The following is a 15,588-nucleotide window of genomic DNA, read 5'->3' as shown; positions in this document are numbered from 1 at the left end:
CAAGGGATCCTCAATAAGATGATCAGCAGATGTCTCATCAGAAACTGCAGAAGGCAGTGGGTCCGTATATTCACAGTACTAAAAGAAAAAACCTGTCAACTAAGAATTCTACATCCAGCAAAACTGTTCTTCGAAGGCAAGAGAGAAATTAAGACATTCTCAAATAAACAAAAGCTGAGGGAGTTGGTTACAACCAGACCTTAGACTAGTGGTAGACTTGACTTAGTCCTGCAAGAAATGCTTAAGGGACCTCCTGCAGGGTGAAGTGAAAGGTTACCAGACAGTAGCTCAAAGATGTGTGAAGAAATAAAGCTCTCAGTAAAGGTAAGTACACAGGCAATTATAAAAGCTAGTATTATTGTAACAATGATATGTAATCCACTTTTTGTTTTCTACGTGATGTCAGTGCAAATAATCAATAACCTACCTGCAGATCAGAAAAATATTTAAGGAGCTAATGTTGGGGACCAGCCTGGAAGTATTCTCTTCCCCAGGGAAGAAAGTACTCTGGTGAAGTGTGGTTTACAGCATGGTTAGATACCGTTTCAGAACAAAGAACATACATCAGGCATGACAGGAATAGAGTTTTTTTCCCAAAGTCACAAGGAGATGTTCTGGCGCACATCCACAGCAGGTCAACTTGACCTTGGTTCTCTGGCAAGGAAAGCTTGTCTTCAAAGCAGTATTGGTATTGGCATCAAGGAAAGGGAGACATCCATCCCTATCTTTAAAGAGGGCATTCTTTGCTTTGGGAAAATGTTTGAAGCAGACATACAATGCGTGTTCAGTGGGCCATAAATCCGACTGCTCTGGGAAAAACAAGTTTTAGGCCGAATCAGATTTAAACCAGAATGGCTTCCCCATATGCCTCAATGTGTGAAAACTTCTTATTATTCTTATTATCTTCATCAATGACTTAAGAGACTAATGCATTAAAAAAATTACTAGTTTCTTCTTGCTATTGTGACTTTGGTTTGTAACTCTACACTTTGTCTTTGACATAATTTAAGAGATTAATGCATCTTAAAAATTATTGTTTGTGTTTTTGGTCACCCAATGTATAAAGATGTAATTTTGTGACATCAACAATGTAAAGAGGTGAAGACGGAGCTGTTTGTATGTTATTGAAGTTAAGATGGTATAAATGCAAAGTGGAGTGTTATGACTTTAGGATATTAAATGTAATCCCCTTGGTAACCACAGAGAAAACAGCTATAGAATATACACAAAAGGAAATGAGAAAGGAATTTAACATTTCATCACAAAAAAATCAACTAACCAGGAAAGAATCCATCATTGCAGGAAATGAGAGACACAAAAGCTCTTCTAAGGCATAGAAACAAATAGCAAGTCAAGTCCCTCCTTATCAGTAATTATTTTAAATGTAAATGGTTTAGAATCTCCAACCAAAAGAAAGGAATTGGCAGAATGGATAAAAACGTAGGTCCCAACTACGTGCCAACTACAAGAGACTTGCTTTAGACCCAAAGACACAAATTGAAGATATTCCATGCAAATGGGAACCAAAAGAGAGCAGGGATGGCTATCCTAATATCAGACAAAATAGACTTTAAATCAAAAAAAGCTATAAAAGATAAGGCAGGACATGATGTATTAATACAAGGTTCAATACAGCAAGACGATATAACAGTGATAAATGTCTATGCACCTAATAACAGGCCATCAAGACAGATAAAGCAAAAACTGACCTAATGGAAGGGAGAAATAGATAATTGTACAGTAGCAGGTGGAGATGTCAGTACCCCACTCTCAATCATGGGTAGAGCAACCAGACAGAAAATAAGTAAGGAAACAGGGACTTTACCCAATAAACCAGCTAGATACATGGGCGTGTATTTTATTATTATATAGCTGTAAGCTATATAGGTATATTTTATGTATCCTGTTTATATGTGTGAGATCTTATGACGATCAACAATTTAAGAGTAAATGAACGGTGAGGAATTGGTGACAGTGAGCCTCGAGTACCTTTTCCAAGAAGTTTGACTAAAAGGGAAGAAGAGGCCTGAGACTGGGGCTCCATGTGGGACCCCGATCAAGAGAGGGCTGCTGTTCTATTTTGCTTTGGGAAAGTTGAGCCTGTTTCCAGCCTGTGGTCATCGGGTCTGGGCAAGCAGGGTCATTGCCATGAATAAAGCTGCCAGGGGAGCCAGAAGGGCAGTCAGTCTCGAGACCTGAGTGGAGGGATGGGCCTAGAAGAGGATTTCAGGGGGTGGGCGGAGTACAAGTGGAGAGATGGTCTCTGTCGTGCTTCCTCTGCCAGCTGCGGCCTCCAGACTCAGCGGAGGTATTTCCTGCTGGTCCTCGGTGACGGAAGCTGGTCCTCAGCGTCAGGAGGCCAGGCTTTGAGGCCCCACAAGGGAAAAGCAAAGTGTGAGGCGTGCCCTTTCCATTTCCACTTTTTTTTTTTTTGCAGGTTGAGGGGAAGTGATAGGTGGAGGGAGGACAAGCTGGCACATGGCCTCTATATCCAGGCAGCTTAGAGCACCTGCCACCCACGGAGCCCCGAGACCCTCTGGTTCCACGGTCGTCCCCAAATGGCAGGTGATGAGTGATGTGGATTCCAGGAGTAAGGCATGGGGACAGCAGGGGAGCTTCATGCCCCCAGGAACGTTCCAGAGGATTACAGCTAAAGACTGTGTAGCCCAGAAGCTGTGTTGCCAGCACTGTCATTGTTCCCTCGCGGTGGTGGCCACTAAGCCCTTTCCATCAACCCCATATTCAGCGGGGAGCAGGATAAAGAAAATGCTGATGCGCAATTCCCCTCCTGAACCTCTGCCCGCCCCCCGCTGAGCTTTCTCCTCGCCCTCTGTGTTTGGCCACCAGGTACGTTAAGACCTATCTGCTGCCTGACAGATCCTCACAGGGAAAACGCAAGACTGGAGTCCAAAGGAACACGGTGGACCCGACCTTTCAGGAGACCGTGAAGGTACTTGCTGGACAAATATTCATGTGCTGAGTCCCCCCATCCCAGGCTGAGCACAAGGGACCAGAGTCCAGCGGATGTTTCTTCCAAACTCTTGAGTCAGTTAAATATAAGTGCAGACACCTATACATTTCTGCGGGCTCTGTCAATCAGTGGCAAGTTCGTAGAAAATAAATCTCAGCCTTTGTCCAGGAAAAGTGCCCTGTTGGCTGGACGGGAGAATAGCTCTTCATTAATCATTTCCAAGGAAATGGTGAAAAAGAACCTGGCTGCCTCTCAATTTCTAAAATGGGTTTGTCCTGTTGACTTTTTATGGCGATCGGAGAGGGATCCCAAGCACATTAACCTACTGAGTTACTATCTTCACCAGGGTGCTCCTTTATCATAACAGCTGGCAAATCCAGGTTTCTTCCTACTTTATGAAAAACACAGTCATTTTATGAAAAACAATTTTATAGAGGAATTGCTTGGGTTTTCACTTTCTTTGGTGCTAGGAAATATGATTAGAGACAGGGAGGGAGTGCCTCACGCTCAGGTTGAGAGGGGAGAGTCGGAGATGATGTCTGGTGTGTGCAGATAGCTAGGAGGAACAGTGCAGATGGTGGAGATGCATCCAGTCAAGGCTGGGCAGCCCAAGGATCCCATGTGTCAAGACTGCAAAAGGAGAGGGCTTTGCCTTCCTTGACGAGAGGGACCTTCCTGAACTCCCAGCCAGAGGCCATCCGGGCAGCTGTCACAAGAGTCCCATTCATGAAATAATAAAAGCCATTGTTTTCTGTGCCCCTGCTGTGGCCAAGAGTTCATATACTCCTGACCCAAATATTAGAATCTTCATTTACCAATGGGGAAACGGAGTATAGAAGTATCGCTCTAATCTACCACAGACTAGCAGTTCTTCACAAAATTTATGTTCATAGGAATCCCCAAGGGATTTTTTTTTTTTTTGAGGAAGATTAGCCGTGAGCTAACTGCTGCCAATCCTCCTCTTTTTGCTGAGGAAGACTAGCCCTGAGCTAACATCCATGCCCATCTTCCTCTACTTTATACGTGGGACACCTACCACAGCATGGCTTTTGCCAAGCGGTGCCATGTCCGCACCCAGGATCTGAACCAGCGAACCCTGGGCCGCTGAGAAGTGGAACGTGCGAACTTAACTGCTGCATCACTGGGCCGGACCCAGGGATATTTTTTAAAAAGCAGATTGTGATTCAGCAGGTGTGGGCGGGGCCTGAGGTGCTGCTGGTCTGAGACCAGGCCAGTATCCGGTCACTACAGCCTAGACTTCAGATGGTTCTGCTCACGTACCTGCTCAAAGAATTCTGGAAAGCTGTGTACCCCTCACACATTTTAAGTGGATATCTAAAATTACTCATCCTAAGTTTAGTTGAGGTATTCTGTGCTAAACAGAGGTGAACCAATATTTCACATTTTATGAAATAAGACAAAGATGAGGATTGACTATAGTTTAGATAAATATTTAATTATACAGTTTGATTTTTAAAGTTTTAACTACCTTCTTTAAAATGCACTTAGAATCTCAAAGAAATCACTTGAAATCTTAATCCATGGGTTTTTATCCAACATATTGTGAATATTTTGGTTATCCTGGAAAACTGTCCAGATAGATTGAAAAGAATCCATGTCCCTAACCTATTGTTAAATTCAGAATATCCCCACACAGGCTGAGCCTTATCCTTCATAGAAATGTGTCTAAGACAGAAAAGATGGGAAGATGGAGAGGCTGAGCCATCATCAAGAGATTGGCAGAAACCAGTATTTCCCATTACCCCTTTGTTTAGCGCAAGGGCAGGGCTGTGCAACCTGGGGCAGGCACCACAGCGGGGTTCGGGCTGTGGAAACTGTCTTCTGCCATCTGAGAGAAGGGCCTGTGAAAGGTGAGGATCTAGATACTGAGCCTCCAAGCTTTCCAAGCGGAGCACCCCTTGGTGCGCAAGCCGGGTGTGCTGGTACCCCACTTGAAGACCACTCTACGGGGCCGATAGGAGCTAAGAGTTCAATAACTTGTGCTTTTGCTCATTATTGAGAAAAGCCAATGATAGGGTCAGAAGGAGGCTCTGAGAGGCTGAGGTGGGTCGGCCAGCTCTCTTGGAAAGCCTGGCTGTGTCCCCTTACCTGCGAGAAGGGCGCTGGGTCAGGCTCACAGGGGGCTCTGCCCTGCAGTCTCCCTGGGGGCAGGAGCCCACCGTGGGCTGGGGGACGGGAGGGGAGGCTCTCTCATCCTCCTGAGGCTGCTGAGATCTCTGAGTAGGGACATGAAAGGAATGCCTCTGTAGGACCCCCAAGCCCCAGCTCGGGCCGGCACGTCCTCCACATGCCTTGTCCCTCAGGGTGAATGCCGGCCCTAAAAGCTCACGCTTTGCAAGTTTTAAAAATAGAATTCTTGTTTTCTGTATTTTTGGACAACCCTGGCGGGGGCAGTGACAGCCACATGCAAATTCAGATGTTCAGTAGCACAGGTCTCGGCTGGATTTCCAGAGCACCTTGCGCTGGACAAGGACTTTCATCCTTGTCTTGGGGAGAGAACCTGACCGTGGGAGGGGGGCTCGGTGGCTGCCCAGGCTTTTCCCCAGGCCAAGCGCTGGGCCCTTGCAGAGTGGGGGAAGTTCGTGCTTAAGAAGGGAGAGGCCCCTCGCTCCAAGCAGCCTGGCCCAAGCTCGGCACACCAGGACCCTGGCTGCGCCTTGTGGTAGGGAGGCCCCTGTGGCCCCCGAGCTGTGGCCCTGGGAGCCCAGCTGACTGTCTCTGTTCTGCCTCTGCAGTACCAGGTGGAGTCCGCCCAGCTGGTGACCCGGCGGCTGCAGGTCTCGGTGTGGCACCTGGGGATGCTCGCCCAGAGGGTGTTTCTTGGAGAGGTGATCATTCCTCTGGCCACGTGGGACTTTGAAGACAGCGCCACGCAGTCGTTCCGCTGGTATCCACTCCGGGCCAAGGTAACGTCTGGTTTGGGACTGAGTAGTCCCCACCACCGCACCGTGGGGACTTTCAGAGGCATCCAAGAAGAGAAAACCTACCTGGGAAGCCTTGGACCCAACACGGATCACGCACTTGTCTGGCTGTGATCTTAAATAGGAACTTCCTGGGGAGACAAGGCTCCACATCGGGCCCTCCTGGTGGGGTCAGGCTGAGGGGTTTTTACCTGCTCAGGTTTGTAATCGAATAGTCCAGCTCTCAGTGTAGCCCAAATTCCAGCGTGGATCCACTTGCTTCAGGGTCCCTCGGCCTCAGCCGGGTGACAGCTGCTGCCAGCCAAAGTCCATGACCTGTAGGGGTCAGGCTGCCGGGCAGCTGGGACCACGCCTCAGTCATGCGGCTACAATGCATTCTTTCTAATTTCCCACTCCAGGCACTCCCCAAACAGTGATAGCTGACAGTGATTGGGCCAAATGCTCTGGGCAGGCAGAGGCTGCCCTGACCATTGGGATTTCCTGTCCCTGCTCTGACCCGGCGGCCTACCTCAGGGCGGGGGTCGGCTAGGCCGGGAGAGGAGGAGCTGGTTGATTTAGGGTCTGCTCACAAGCCTTGCAGGTAAGAGGAGGAGCTGGGGAGAAAGGTTAACTTCTCTTGGGATGAGAAAAAGTGGGCTCCATCATCTACGAAATGACAACAGGACATGCCAGTCCCGGCGGTGGAAGTCTGGCAGTGAGGCCCCGTCTCCACCAGGCCTGGCCCAGGTCCCACGTGCCGTTCTGCCTCTTTCCTGTCTGAAGCCAGGGGTGCTCTGATTCACGATGCCTCCGCATGCAAACGTGTCTGGTTTCCGGCCACTACAGGGTCAGGCCGAGGGTCCTCAGCCTGGGAGATGCCCAGTCCCACCTCTCCTGTCCCACCTCTCCCGTGGTCATCTCTGTGTGGTCTCCACAGCCCCTGTGTCACCATCCTGGTGACCTGTGCCTTCTCTTCTCAGCGCCTCAGTCCATCTGCAGACCCCTACTTAGGAATATCCACTTGGAATGCTTTCTGCTATCCAAGTTCTGCCCGAGGCTTTACTTAATCCCACCTCCTCCGTGAAGGCTTCCCTGATTTGCCGGGGAGTTGGGGACAAAGAAGTGACTGACTCACTCAGACCGGAGAGCCACTCCTGGGCCGGGGGCACAGAGCCTGAGACGCTGCCTTCTCCAGTGCCTGCGTTAGTCCCTGGCATGGAAGGGTAGCTTGACTCTTTACCAACCTGGATGGACTTGGTTGGGGCTTAATTTTACTGGCGTTTTCAAACTCAGGTTGTTCGCAGGTTCTCTTAGGACCATCCTATGGGAAAGTGCCAGGGCCTTTGAGCCCCTCTGCCTCCGCAGCCCATCTGCCTCGGGTGGGCTGTGTTTGCCTGGGTGGCTGAGCTGGGGGTGGTGAGGAAGGGAGTAAAGAATCACCATGAATGGAAGACCAGTCCTGCACAGGCATGTCCACTCCACCTCCGGGCTCTCCCAGGCCTGCAGAGGCTTTGCCAGGGCGTGGAGTGGGAAGGGATATTTATGGACAGAGCTGAGGCAATCAGAGGAACCCAGAAGGTTCTGGGGGCTGGGGAAGCCTGCTTCTGAGTTCTGCCTCTTGCCCCCAGACAGAGAAATACGAAGACGGTGTTCCTCCGAATAACGGAGAACTTGCAGTCCGGGCCAAGCTGGTCCTCCCCGCAGGGCCCACACAGCTCCAGAGGCCTCAAGAAGGTAGGTGGCCTCCAGCCCCATGAATGTTTGTCCCTGTGTCACCACCCCCAAAGCCTGGAGCAGCAGGTGGGCTGAGAGGTGGGACAATATTTTCCAGCATTTCCTCTGCCGCCCGCTGAGCCCGCACACTGTACTCTCATCAAGAGCCGTGAAGTGCGGCCTGGGGAAGGGTTCTCTGGAGTCCACGCTTGGAAGGGAACTGAATGGCCCCGAACGGGACCAGCCCTTTGATGCCCCCTTTAAAAGGCTGTTAGGACACCAACCCCGGGGCTTTCCTCCCAAGGGGCTGCTCAGATGGGCCCCCTGGTGAAAACAGGCCTGCTGTGGCCCCTCTTGAAGAATCACGCCCTGCATTACCGTTGGGAGTCTGGCTCCTAGAGAACCGAGAGTAGGTCTCAGGGCTGCAGGGCCCACAAGGCTCCGAGTGAATAACTTCCTGCTCCCGGGTCACGTGAGCAGCTGCTGCCCAGCAAGAGAACAGATCAAGGACAGGTCCTCGAGGAGCTTACAGGAGATTTGACCAACTTAGATAACATGGGGCGTACAGAAATGAGGATGGAGAGTGCGCAATCCCACGATGTCATTTACTGATTTCCCATTGATTGGGAGGGGAAATTCTGCTGCCGGAGCCCCCAGGGCCACCAGCAGAGCAGCAGCATCTGTGGGCATCACCAACCCCCTACAATAGACGTCTCGGGGCCCCCACTTTCCCCAAAATCACTGGCCACAACTAGACCAAAACCTCTGCATCCTTCCTCTCCTTGGGTCCCTCTGCAGCATCTGTGTGTAGGATTTTAGCATCCTTCCATGTTGCCATCATGCTGACCGTTCAGTAGAACAGCATGTGAGCAGGGCCAGCAGAACCTTCCATGACAGGCGTGCTCCTCTTCCTGTCTGCTCCCTCGGGGCCCGAGGGTCCTAACACATCCTTTCATTGAGCTGTCACTTTTGGGGTGGCGGCATTGCGTGCCAACATGTGGTAGGGTTGACAGTAAATGCTGGCTTTCCTTCCAGGGACAGGCGACCACCCATCACCTAATGGTCAACTCTGTTTGGTAGTGCTGGGAGCCAAGAATTTACCTGTGCGGTCAGACGGTACCTTAAACTCATTTGTTAAGGGGTAGGTATTCGATTTAATCAAATATTACTTATACTGTTACTTATACTGTTCCGTAAGGGAACAGCAAAAAGTATGTCATTTTAAATTCGCCTTATTTTAGCCTTCCTATGAAAAGTCAGCAGAAGGTGTGTTAAAGACTCTGATTTCCAAGACCTTATGGGATTTGGACATGCCGAGGCTAGATTTGGAACACGACCTTTTAACCTGAAACCCAAATCTTATCAGTCTTTGTTTTATCAGTAAATCAGCATTTACTGACATGGCACGGCACAGAAAAGGTAGTGTTTAGTAAATATTCTCTTAGCTTAACATCTCCTCTGGGATTAACAGTAAGATGGGTGACTCTGCATAGTTCACTCTAATTCATTACAAGTGTGTCAGTGTTTCCAAAAGTAAAGCAAACACATTAATTATTATATAGCATTGCGAAACCCCCAGTCAGTGACAATGGAAAAATGATGGCTTACTGTGTTAAGATAGAACTGAGTTCATGTTCCCACTGTCACGTATCTGCATGGCCTCAGGCAAGTTACCCGGCCCTTCTGAATTTATTCTCCTGAGGAGAACAGGGTTAAAAAGAGATAACCTGTGTGTGCAGAGTCCTGGGTAGTGGGTCTAATGAGCCATGCTGTCACCCGCTGGACGCAAACAAGAGGGAGATTAAGGCAAAGGGCCGTGTGGCCTCAGGATCCCAAATTACCCTCAGTTCCTGGTTTAGCTCTTTCCTTGGCACGGATGGTCTCTCTGATGAGCCAGTCCCGGGAGGGCAAGGGGGCCGTGTGGAGGGCGGTATGACACGGTTTGTGTCGTTTTCCCCTCTGCAGCTGTCTCACTCTGCCAGAACAACAGAAACTGACACTCAAGTCCCCCGTCCTGAAGAAGCAAGCCTGTCCCCAGTGGAAACACTCCTTTGTTTTCAAGGATGTAAGCCCCTCTCAGCTGAGGCAAGCGAGCCTCGAATTAACCGTCTGGGACCAGGCCATCTTTGGTGTGAACGACCGCTTGCTGGGAGGAGCCAGGCTCGGGGCCAGTAAGTCTGTCAATTTTTATTGGGCCCAAGACGCAAGGTTTATCCTTAGTGACTGTCTTGCGTGGATACCATTAAAAGGAAAATAATGCTGCCCTGATGGTGGGTGCTCTCATGGCTCTGAAATTGCCTAACCTGCCATAAATGGAGATTACCATAAAGTCTCGTTCTGACTCTATAACTGACGGATAATACAGCAAAGTATTTCAGCAATTTAAATCAGATTTAGACCTGCTCAAGAAACAAAAATTACAGGCCTCAAAATCGGCTGGGTACACTGTCTGCTTTTGTTTCTGGTGTTAGTCATAAAAGGATTATTTTCTTAAAGGAAAATACCTTCTTAACCCAAAGAAATGGCAACGCAGAAAGTATTTCATTAAGAGTGGGACAAAAGGGTGATGCTTTTCAGTCTTGCTCAACAGGGGTGCTCCTGGTTTGTGGGGGGCAGTCCTTTGTTCGGGAGGGCCTGCACGCCCTGGCCCTGCCCGCTGGTTGCCAGCAATATGCTCCCCAACACTGTGACAAGCTGAACACCTGCACATGTGTCTTCAATGCCTCCAACCGAGGATAAACAAGACTCACCATGAAATTACAATTTGTTTTAAAAGGAACACTGTCCAAAGCACACCCCCTTCCTCTAAGGAACTCCTTCCCATGAACAAACCTGGCCCCTGGTCAGAGACACCCCGACCTGTCCACAGCCACGGTCATGTATTAAGACGGGCGACTCCCTTCTCAAAAAACCAACCCACCAAGCCCGTTCTCTCCTGGAGGAAAGTGAAAAGCTTCAGGCTTTTGAGGCCTCACAGGCCCTGGGAGAAATTCCTGAGTGTGTTCTCTTGGGGGTGAGGGTCTCTCTCTTACTCACCAGTGGATGACATTTTAATATGGTCTTATGCTGAAGTGAAAACTTCCTTTATACCTTTCTTGCTGGTCCTCATTTTTAAAAAGCTCAGGAGAGGGATGGGAAAGTGGTGTGGGGACCCACTGTTGCTAATTTGTCATTTCACTCACGTCACAGAGGAAGATCCAGCTGGCGGTGCTGACGCATGCTCACAGTCAAAGCTTCAATGGCAGAAAGTTCTTTCCAGCCCCAATTTATGGACAGACATGACACTCATCCTGCACTGACGCGGAGGTTCCAGTTTGCAGTGGGTGTTTCAAGGGCTGCATGCCTGAAGGTGGGCTGAAGGACTGGGTGTGGACGCACGGCTGGAAAAGGCCCTCTGCACTGTAAACACTGTCCATCTAGTTGTCATGTAGCTAAAACGTTCTTCTTTATCCCTCTGTGTATATTTAAGTTAAACAGAGCAATTATTATGTTACATAAGTAAGACTCAGGTTGGTTACTGTGCTTTGAGATGTGGAAAATGGCCAGATTTCAATAAACGTTCAAGTTCTTTGTCTCCCAGTGCTTATAAAATGGTGAAAATTACATTGCACAGTATGTGCATTTCAGAGAGAAAAAAGGAGCCTGGCTGACTATTCGATCCCTCCCACTCTGCTGTGGAAAACTGTTTCTAGAAGCAGGTCAGCCAACCCTGTGGAGTGCTGTGGGGACTGGCATTGCGGGCTGGTAGGCGCTAAGGTCCTGGCCCCACAAAGCATCGCTGACAGGTGACAGGGCTGCACGGACAGTCGAGGCGAGAAGGGCCCTCCCTCCCGCCCAGACACATGCGCGTAGACATCCAGTGGGGCATCTTGCCTTACACATCGTTTATTTCTTAAGTCTGCGGCACAGGGTTCCTCTGCACAGGACGTCCTGACCAAAGAGGAAAAGGACAAAACAGAACACGAGAAGGAAGGATATGAATGACCAGGACCGGCGGTGTGTGAGAACTGACATTTTAACGGCTTTTCAAGGATGTGGGAGCGAATGGAAATAGGTCCGGACAGGTTCTTCTTGCGGAAACAAGAGCCGATACCCAGGTCGCAAGAGTCCCTTCATGGCTGGAGTCTGAATTATCAACATAGTGTGTGTGTATTTTTCAAACAAGAAGCTCTGATAGAAAACTGGAATGTGCATAGCCAATTACACGCACAAAGAACATGGAAAGTACAAAAAGGCATTTTTACAGAGGTGATTCTAGCGTTAATCAGCTTCGTTCCTGCCCTCACGTCACACCAGATCAAGTGCCGTGGTTACATGGTTTTTCATATGCAATTCTTTTATTATTCTGTAAAAGGTAACAAAATATACAGAACGAAACTTTCCCTTTTTTAAACTAAAGTTACAAACCCATTTTATCACTTACATATAAATACTATGCTCTATAGCTGATCATTCATTAGATGTATAAGTCCAACAACATAGCCCTCTAACTGTTAGGCAAAAAAACAAAATAAGAGAAGTTTATCCAAGAGTGTCCTCCTCCTGGATCGTTTATCCTGGACAGTCCCAGGATTCTGTCAACTGCACTGAAGGAAGAAGGAAATCATTGTGTGTGTGCACATGTATGTTAAGAGAGCATTAGACTCAGTTTTCAAAATAATTTTCACCCCTCAAAATACATAAATACACAAAGATGGATCCTTCATAGAAATCAAGAACAAATCAATCAATTGGAGCTAATTTCAAATCCAGAAAAAAGTATGGCACAGAATATAAGCCACGATGTGGTTTTAATTATACTGAATCTCGTATCATACATGCCGGCATGGAGTTTGTTATCCACACTTGACAGGCATCTTTCCTTAATCCAATCAGTCCTGCTCTGAGCAGAAAATAGGAAGTGATCCAATAATAATAACAATATTAATAAAAATCAGGCCTGTTTGGCACTATGATACAACTGGGAAAAACAACCCAGGGAAGCTTCCTCTGGTCCCAGCCCCAGAACGTTCCCATGGAAATAACTACTCTCTTTTTAAAGGAACTGGAATACGACGAGGGGTCTAGATTTGGAGAACTACAAAGACACGTTTTAGCGCCCGACAGTGACCCTGCGCAGAGCCCCGGCGCGAGGCTCGGCTGCCCACAGTCCAGGCGGGGCCCTCACAGGGCCTCGAACTCGTCGATCCTCTGCTTGGTGTTGCCCTGCCGGATCTGCCGCAGCGTCTTGTACTTGTCTCGGCCCTGCCTCATGTTCTCGTTGTGGATGATGTCATTGTGGGTCCTCTTGTTCTCGTCTCTGGCCTGGGACAGCTCACTGGTCAGAGTCTGCAACATTAAGAAGCACCGGTGAGACGTGACCCCTTCCACCAGTGTCACAGCGACCCTTTGGCGAGGCTGGGAGACGCAGACCCCTCCCCTCCCTAGGAAAAGTGGGTGCTGGTGGGATGGCTCATGCCGGTGCCTGTCTAAAGCCCGCTCGCTCCGGCTAGAAGCCAAGGAAGCCAGAGACCTAAGGAGGGGATGTGCCCACCACCCTCGACCCCCGGCACGCCCTCACCATCAGCTGCCGCTGCACACGCTCGTTCTTCTCGGCCTCGGTGATGCGCTTCTCCTCGTTGCGGTCGCCCAGGATGCCCTCGCTGGAGAGCTCAGCGCTGTAGCCCAAGTACTCGGTGCCCTCCTCCTGCGGGTTCTCCCGGACGTGGTAGCTCACCGGCTCGTACACAGGGGGTGGCGGGGGCGGGGGCGCAGTCATCACCAGGTGTAGCTCCTCCTTGGTCTTCACCAGGTCATCCTGCGCCTCTTTGGCCTTTGAAAGCAAATCAAGACAGGTGAGAACGCCTCACACAGCCTCAGGCTTGGGCCATTTTCTGAAGAACCACCTTCTCTTTCAGAAGGAGGCCCATTCTCCCTGCGGAGAGAATAAGGATTCTGCACCCTCTCCCGCCTGTCCTGGTGGCTGATGCATGTGGCCTGAAGCCGCAGGGATGGGGACATGGACTACAGTCCATCAGAAGTGTCCCTGTGCAGGGTCTGGCTCCAGACCCTCTGAGTAGTTACCAGTTGTGTCCACAGCACGAAGAGAGAAACTGAGGCCAGGGGCTCAACATTTCTAAGTACCGTAACTTCTTTTTTTCTGTCTATAATTCTACTGTCCGCTCACAGACTCGTGAAAAACAACCCTTACTCAAGGAACAGAAACCCTCCAGCCGCTGGAGAGCACAGCTAACGTGCCGGTGTGCAGTCTATTCTTCCTCGTGCGGCCGCTGCTCATCGAGCTCCTCGCCGCCCGCCGGCTCTGTGCTCAGCACTTTCTTAGCCATCACCCCTAATCCTTCCGGCAACTTCTCAGGAGGACACACGCAATCCTGCCCACCTCATCGCCACCCTGACACTGCAGATGAGCTTAGTTTGCACCTGTTTTGTAACCAGTTTTATCACTTAATACCTTATAATGGGTACTTTCTCCAAAACCCTAAGACTGAAGTTTTCGCATGCAACTCAGGCTGGGGGTGGGGATGGAAGTGAAGATAATGAAGGGGAGGCACCAGGCGTCTCCAAAAGGGGTCAGTGCAGATGGGGAAGCATGGAAAAGGACATGCCAGGGTGGGGAGAGCCGCCCACAGCTGGGCCGAGGTCTGTACTCTGAACTACACCCCGAGTGCCTCAGGGACCACGCTCTCCTGCTGGGTGTAAAGGCTCACAGATGAACCTCTCTGAGCAACCTTACAAGTTGGGTATTACTCCCAATCTGCAACAAGGCAACTGGGGCTCAGAGAGGTGAGACCACCTGCCCTGGTTACACGGCAAATGAGTGGCAGAGCCCAGACCCTTGTGCCAGCCTAGAGCTCTCCATGTTCCAGATCTTTCCTCGGTGCCATGTGGCGTCTACCAGGAGTCAGAAGGGACATGACAGCTTGCTTCAGGCACAGCCGCATGTTGCTGGGGGCACCCACATAATCCGATTTACAGCTGGTTCCTGATGGGGCTGAACAGTCTGGGGTGGCCAGGGCTGGCTGGGTGGGTATGAACAAGGGGCTCTTTGTTCCCACTAATCCAACAACGTATTGCTGGTGCACAAGGGCAAGCCCATTCCCATGGGGATTTCTGCTTAAGTACAACTGGTGTCGGCAGAGGATTGCAAAACGTCCCCGAGGCTTTCGATGCGACCTGCCAGCCTGGCCGAGGCCCGCCCCCGCCCACCAGGGAAGGGCCCACGCACGAGGACTCAGCCGCGGCCTCACCCTGTGCTGCCACTCCTCCACCTCGCTCTCTTTGCGCCTCCTCGCCTCTTCCAGGAGGGCGATCTTGGCGGTATACTCGGCGAGCTCCGCAGCCTGGCGAAGGAGCGCAAAGCCACAGTTATTTCTGGGATCCTTTCAACAGGGTCCACTTGTGAATGAACGGTCACAGGTTTTAGTGAGCGGCCTCCCTTGTAACACGGCCACATCCCTCCCTCCTCTCTGGCCAGCAGTATCCATCGCTGCCCGCTGTGTCTGCCAGAGCGCGCCTCGCCCCGACTGCCACGTCCACCTCCCCACCAGCCACTTTACACCCTCAAGTGGATCATTTTACAGCCCCAGATCCAAATTAGGAGGAGGCAGGTGTCACTTTTTCGATGCCCAGAGGCAGCCACTCCATAATTCAGCATCGTGAAACTCGGGGACTCCTACCAGCTGCTCCTGGCTCTTCATCTGGTCCACTGCCTGCCTCTCCAGCTCCTCCTTGGCGCGCAGCGCGGCCACACGGTCGGCCTCCAGCCGCTCGGCCTCCTCCTGTGCCCGCTTGCGCTCTTCCTCCAGCTGCAGGGCCCTCTGAATCTGGTCCGAGAGCTCTGAAGGGAGCACAGAACCAGGGCTGCTCGCAGGCTCGGGGACCTTGAGTCCTGCCTGAAACCCCCAGCCAGGTGGATCGGATGGGATCACAGACAGGACTCAGACCAAAAGCTGCAAAGCCTGGAGCCAGTTAGGGGCTGACGGG

At 50.5% G+C, this 15,588-nt stretch overlaps 2 protein-coding genes across 7 annotated transcripts in view; one reads left to right on the top strand and one right to left on the bottom strand.

Moving 5' to 3' along the window:
* Positions 1–11,179, top strand: part of SYTL3 (synaptotagmin like 3) — an 85,184-nt gene extending 74,005 nt beyond the window's left edge. For all 5 annotated transcript variants that reach the window (XM_044761529.2, XM_070483449.1, XM_044761531.2 and 2 more), the window contains 6 exons: positions 2,848–2,950; positions 5,728–5,898; positions 7,521–7,626; positions 8,641–8,746; positions 9,571–9,776; positions 10,795–11,179. In XM_044761529.2, the coding sequence (XP_044617464.1) occupies positions 2,848–2,950; positions 5,728–5,898; positions 7,521–7,626; positions 8,641–8,746; positions 9,571–9,776; positions 10,795–10,904 (802 nt within the window). In that variant the 3' untranslated portion in view covers positions 10,905–11,179. The remainder of the gene's footprint in view (positions 1–2,847; positions 2,951–5,727; positions 5,899–7,520; positions 7,627–8,640; positions 8,747–9,570; positions 9,777–10,794) is intronic.
* A 286-nt stretch (positions 11,180–11,465) lies between these two features.
* EZR (ezrin) overlaps positions 11,466–15,588 on the bottom strand; it is a 50,886-nt gene continuing 46,763 nt past the window's right edge. For both annotated transcript variants that reach the window (XM_070483218.1, XM_044761532.2), the window contains exons 11-14: positions 15,282–15,442; positions 14,853–14,945; positions 13,166–13,417; positions 11,466–12,933 (exon numbers count right to left, since the gene is read on the bottom strand). In XM_070483218.1, coding sequence (XP_070339319.1) covers positions 12,769–12,933; positions 13,166–13,417; positions 14,853–14,945; positions 15,282–15,442 — 671 coding nt within the window. In that variant the 3' untranslated portion in view covers positions 11,466–12,768. The remainder of the gene's footprint in view (positions 12,934–13,165; positions 13,418–14,852; positions 14,946–15,281; positions 15,443–15,588) is intronic.

Source organism: Equus asinus, chromosome 1, assembly GCF_041296235.1.
Source record: "Equus asinus isolate D_3611 breed Donkey chromosome 1, EquAss-T2T_v2, whole genome shotgun sequence".
NCBI classification, from domain to species: Eukaryota; Metazoa; Chordata; class Mammalia; order Perissodactyla; family Equidae; genus Equus; species Equus asinus.
Note: the sequence above shows the minus strand (reverse complement) of the source record. Positions and strands in the feature narration are given on the sequence as shown.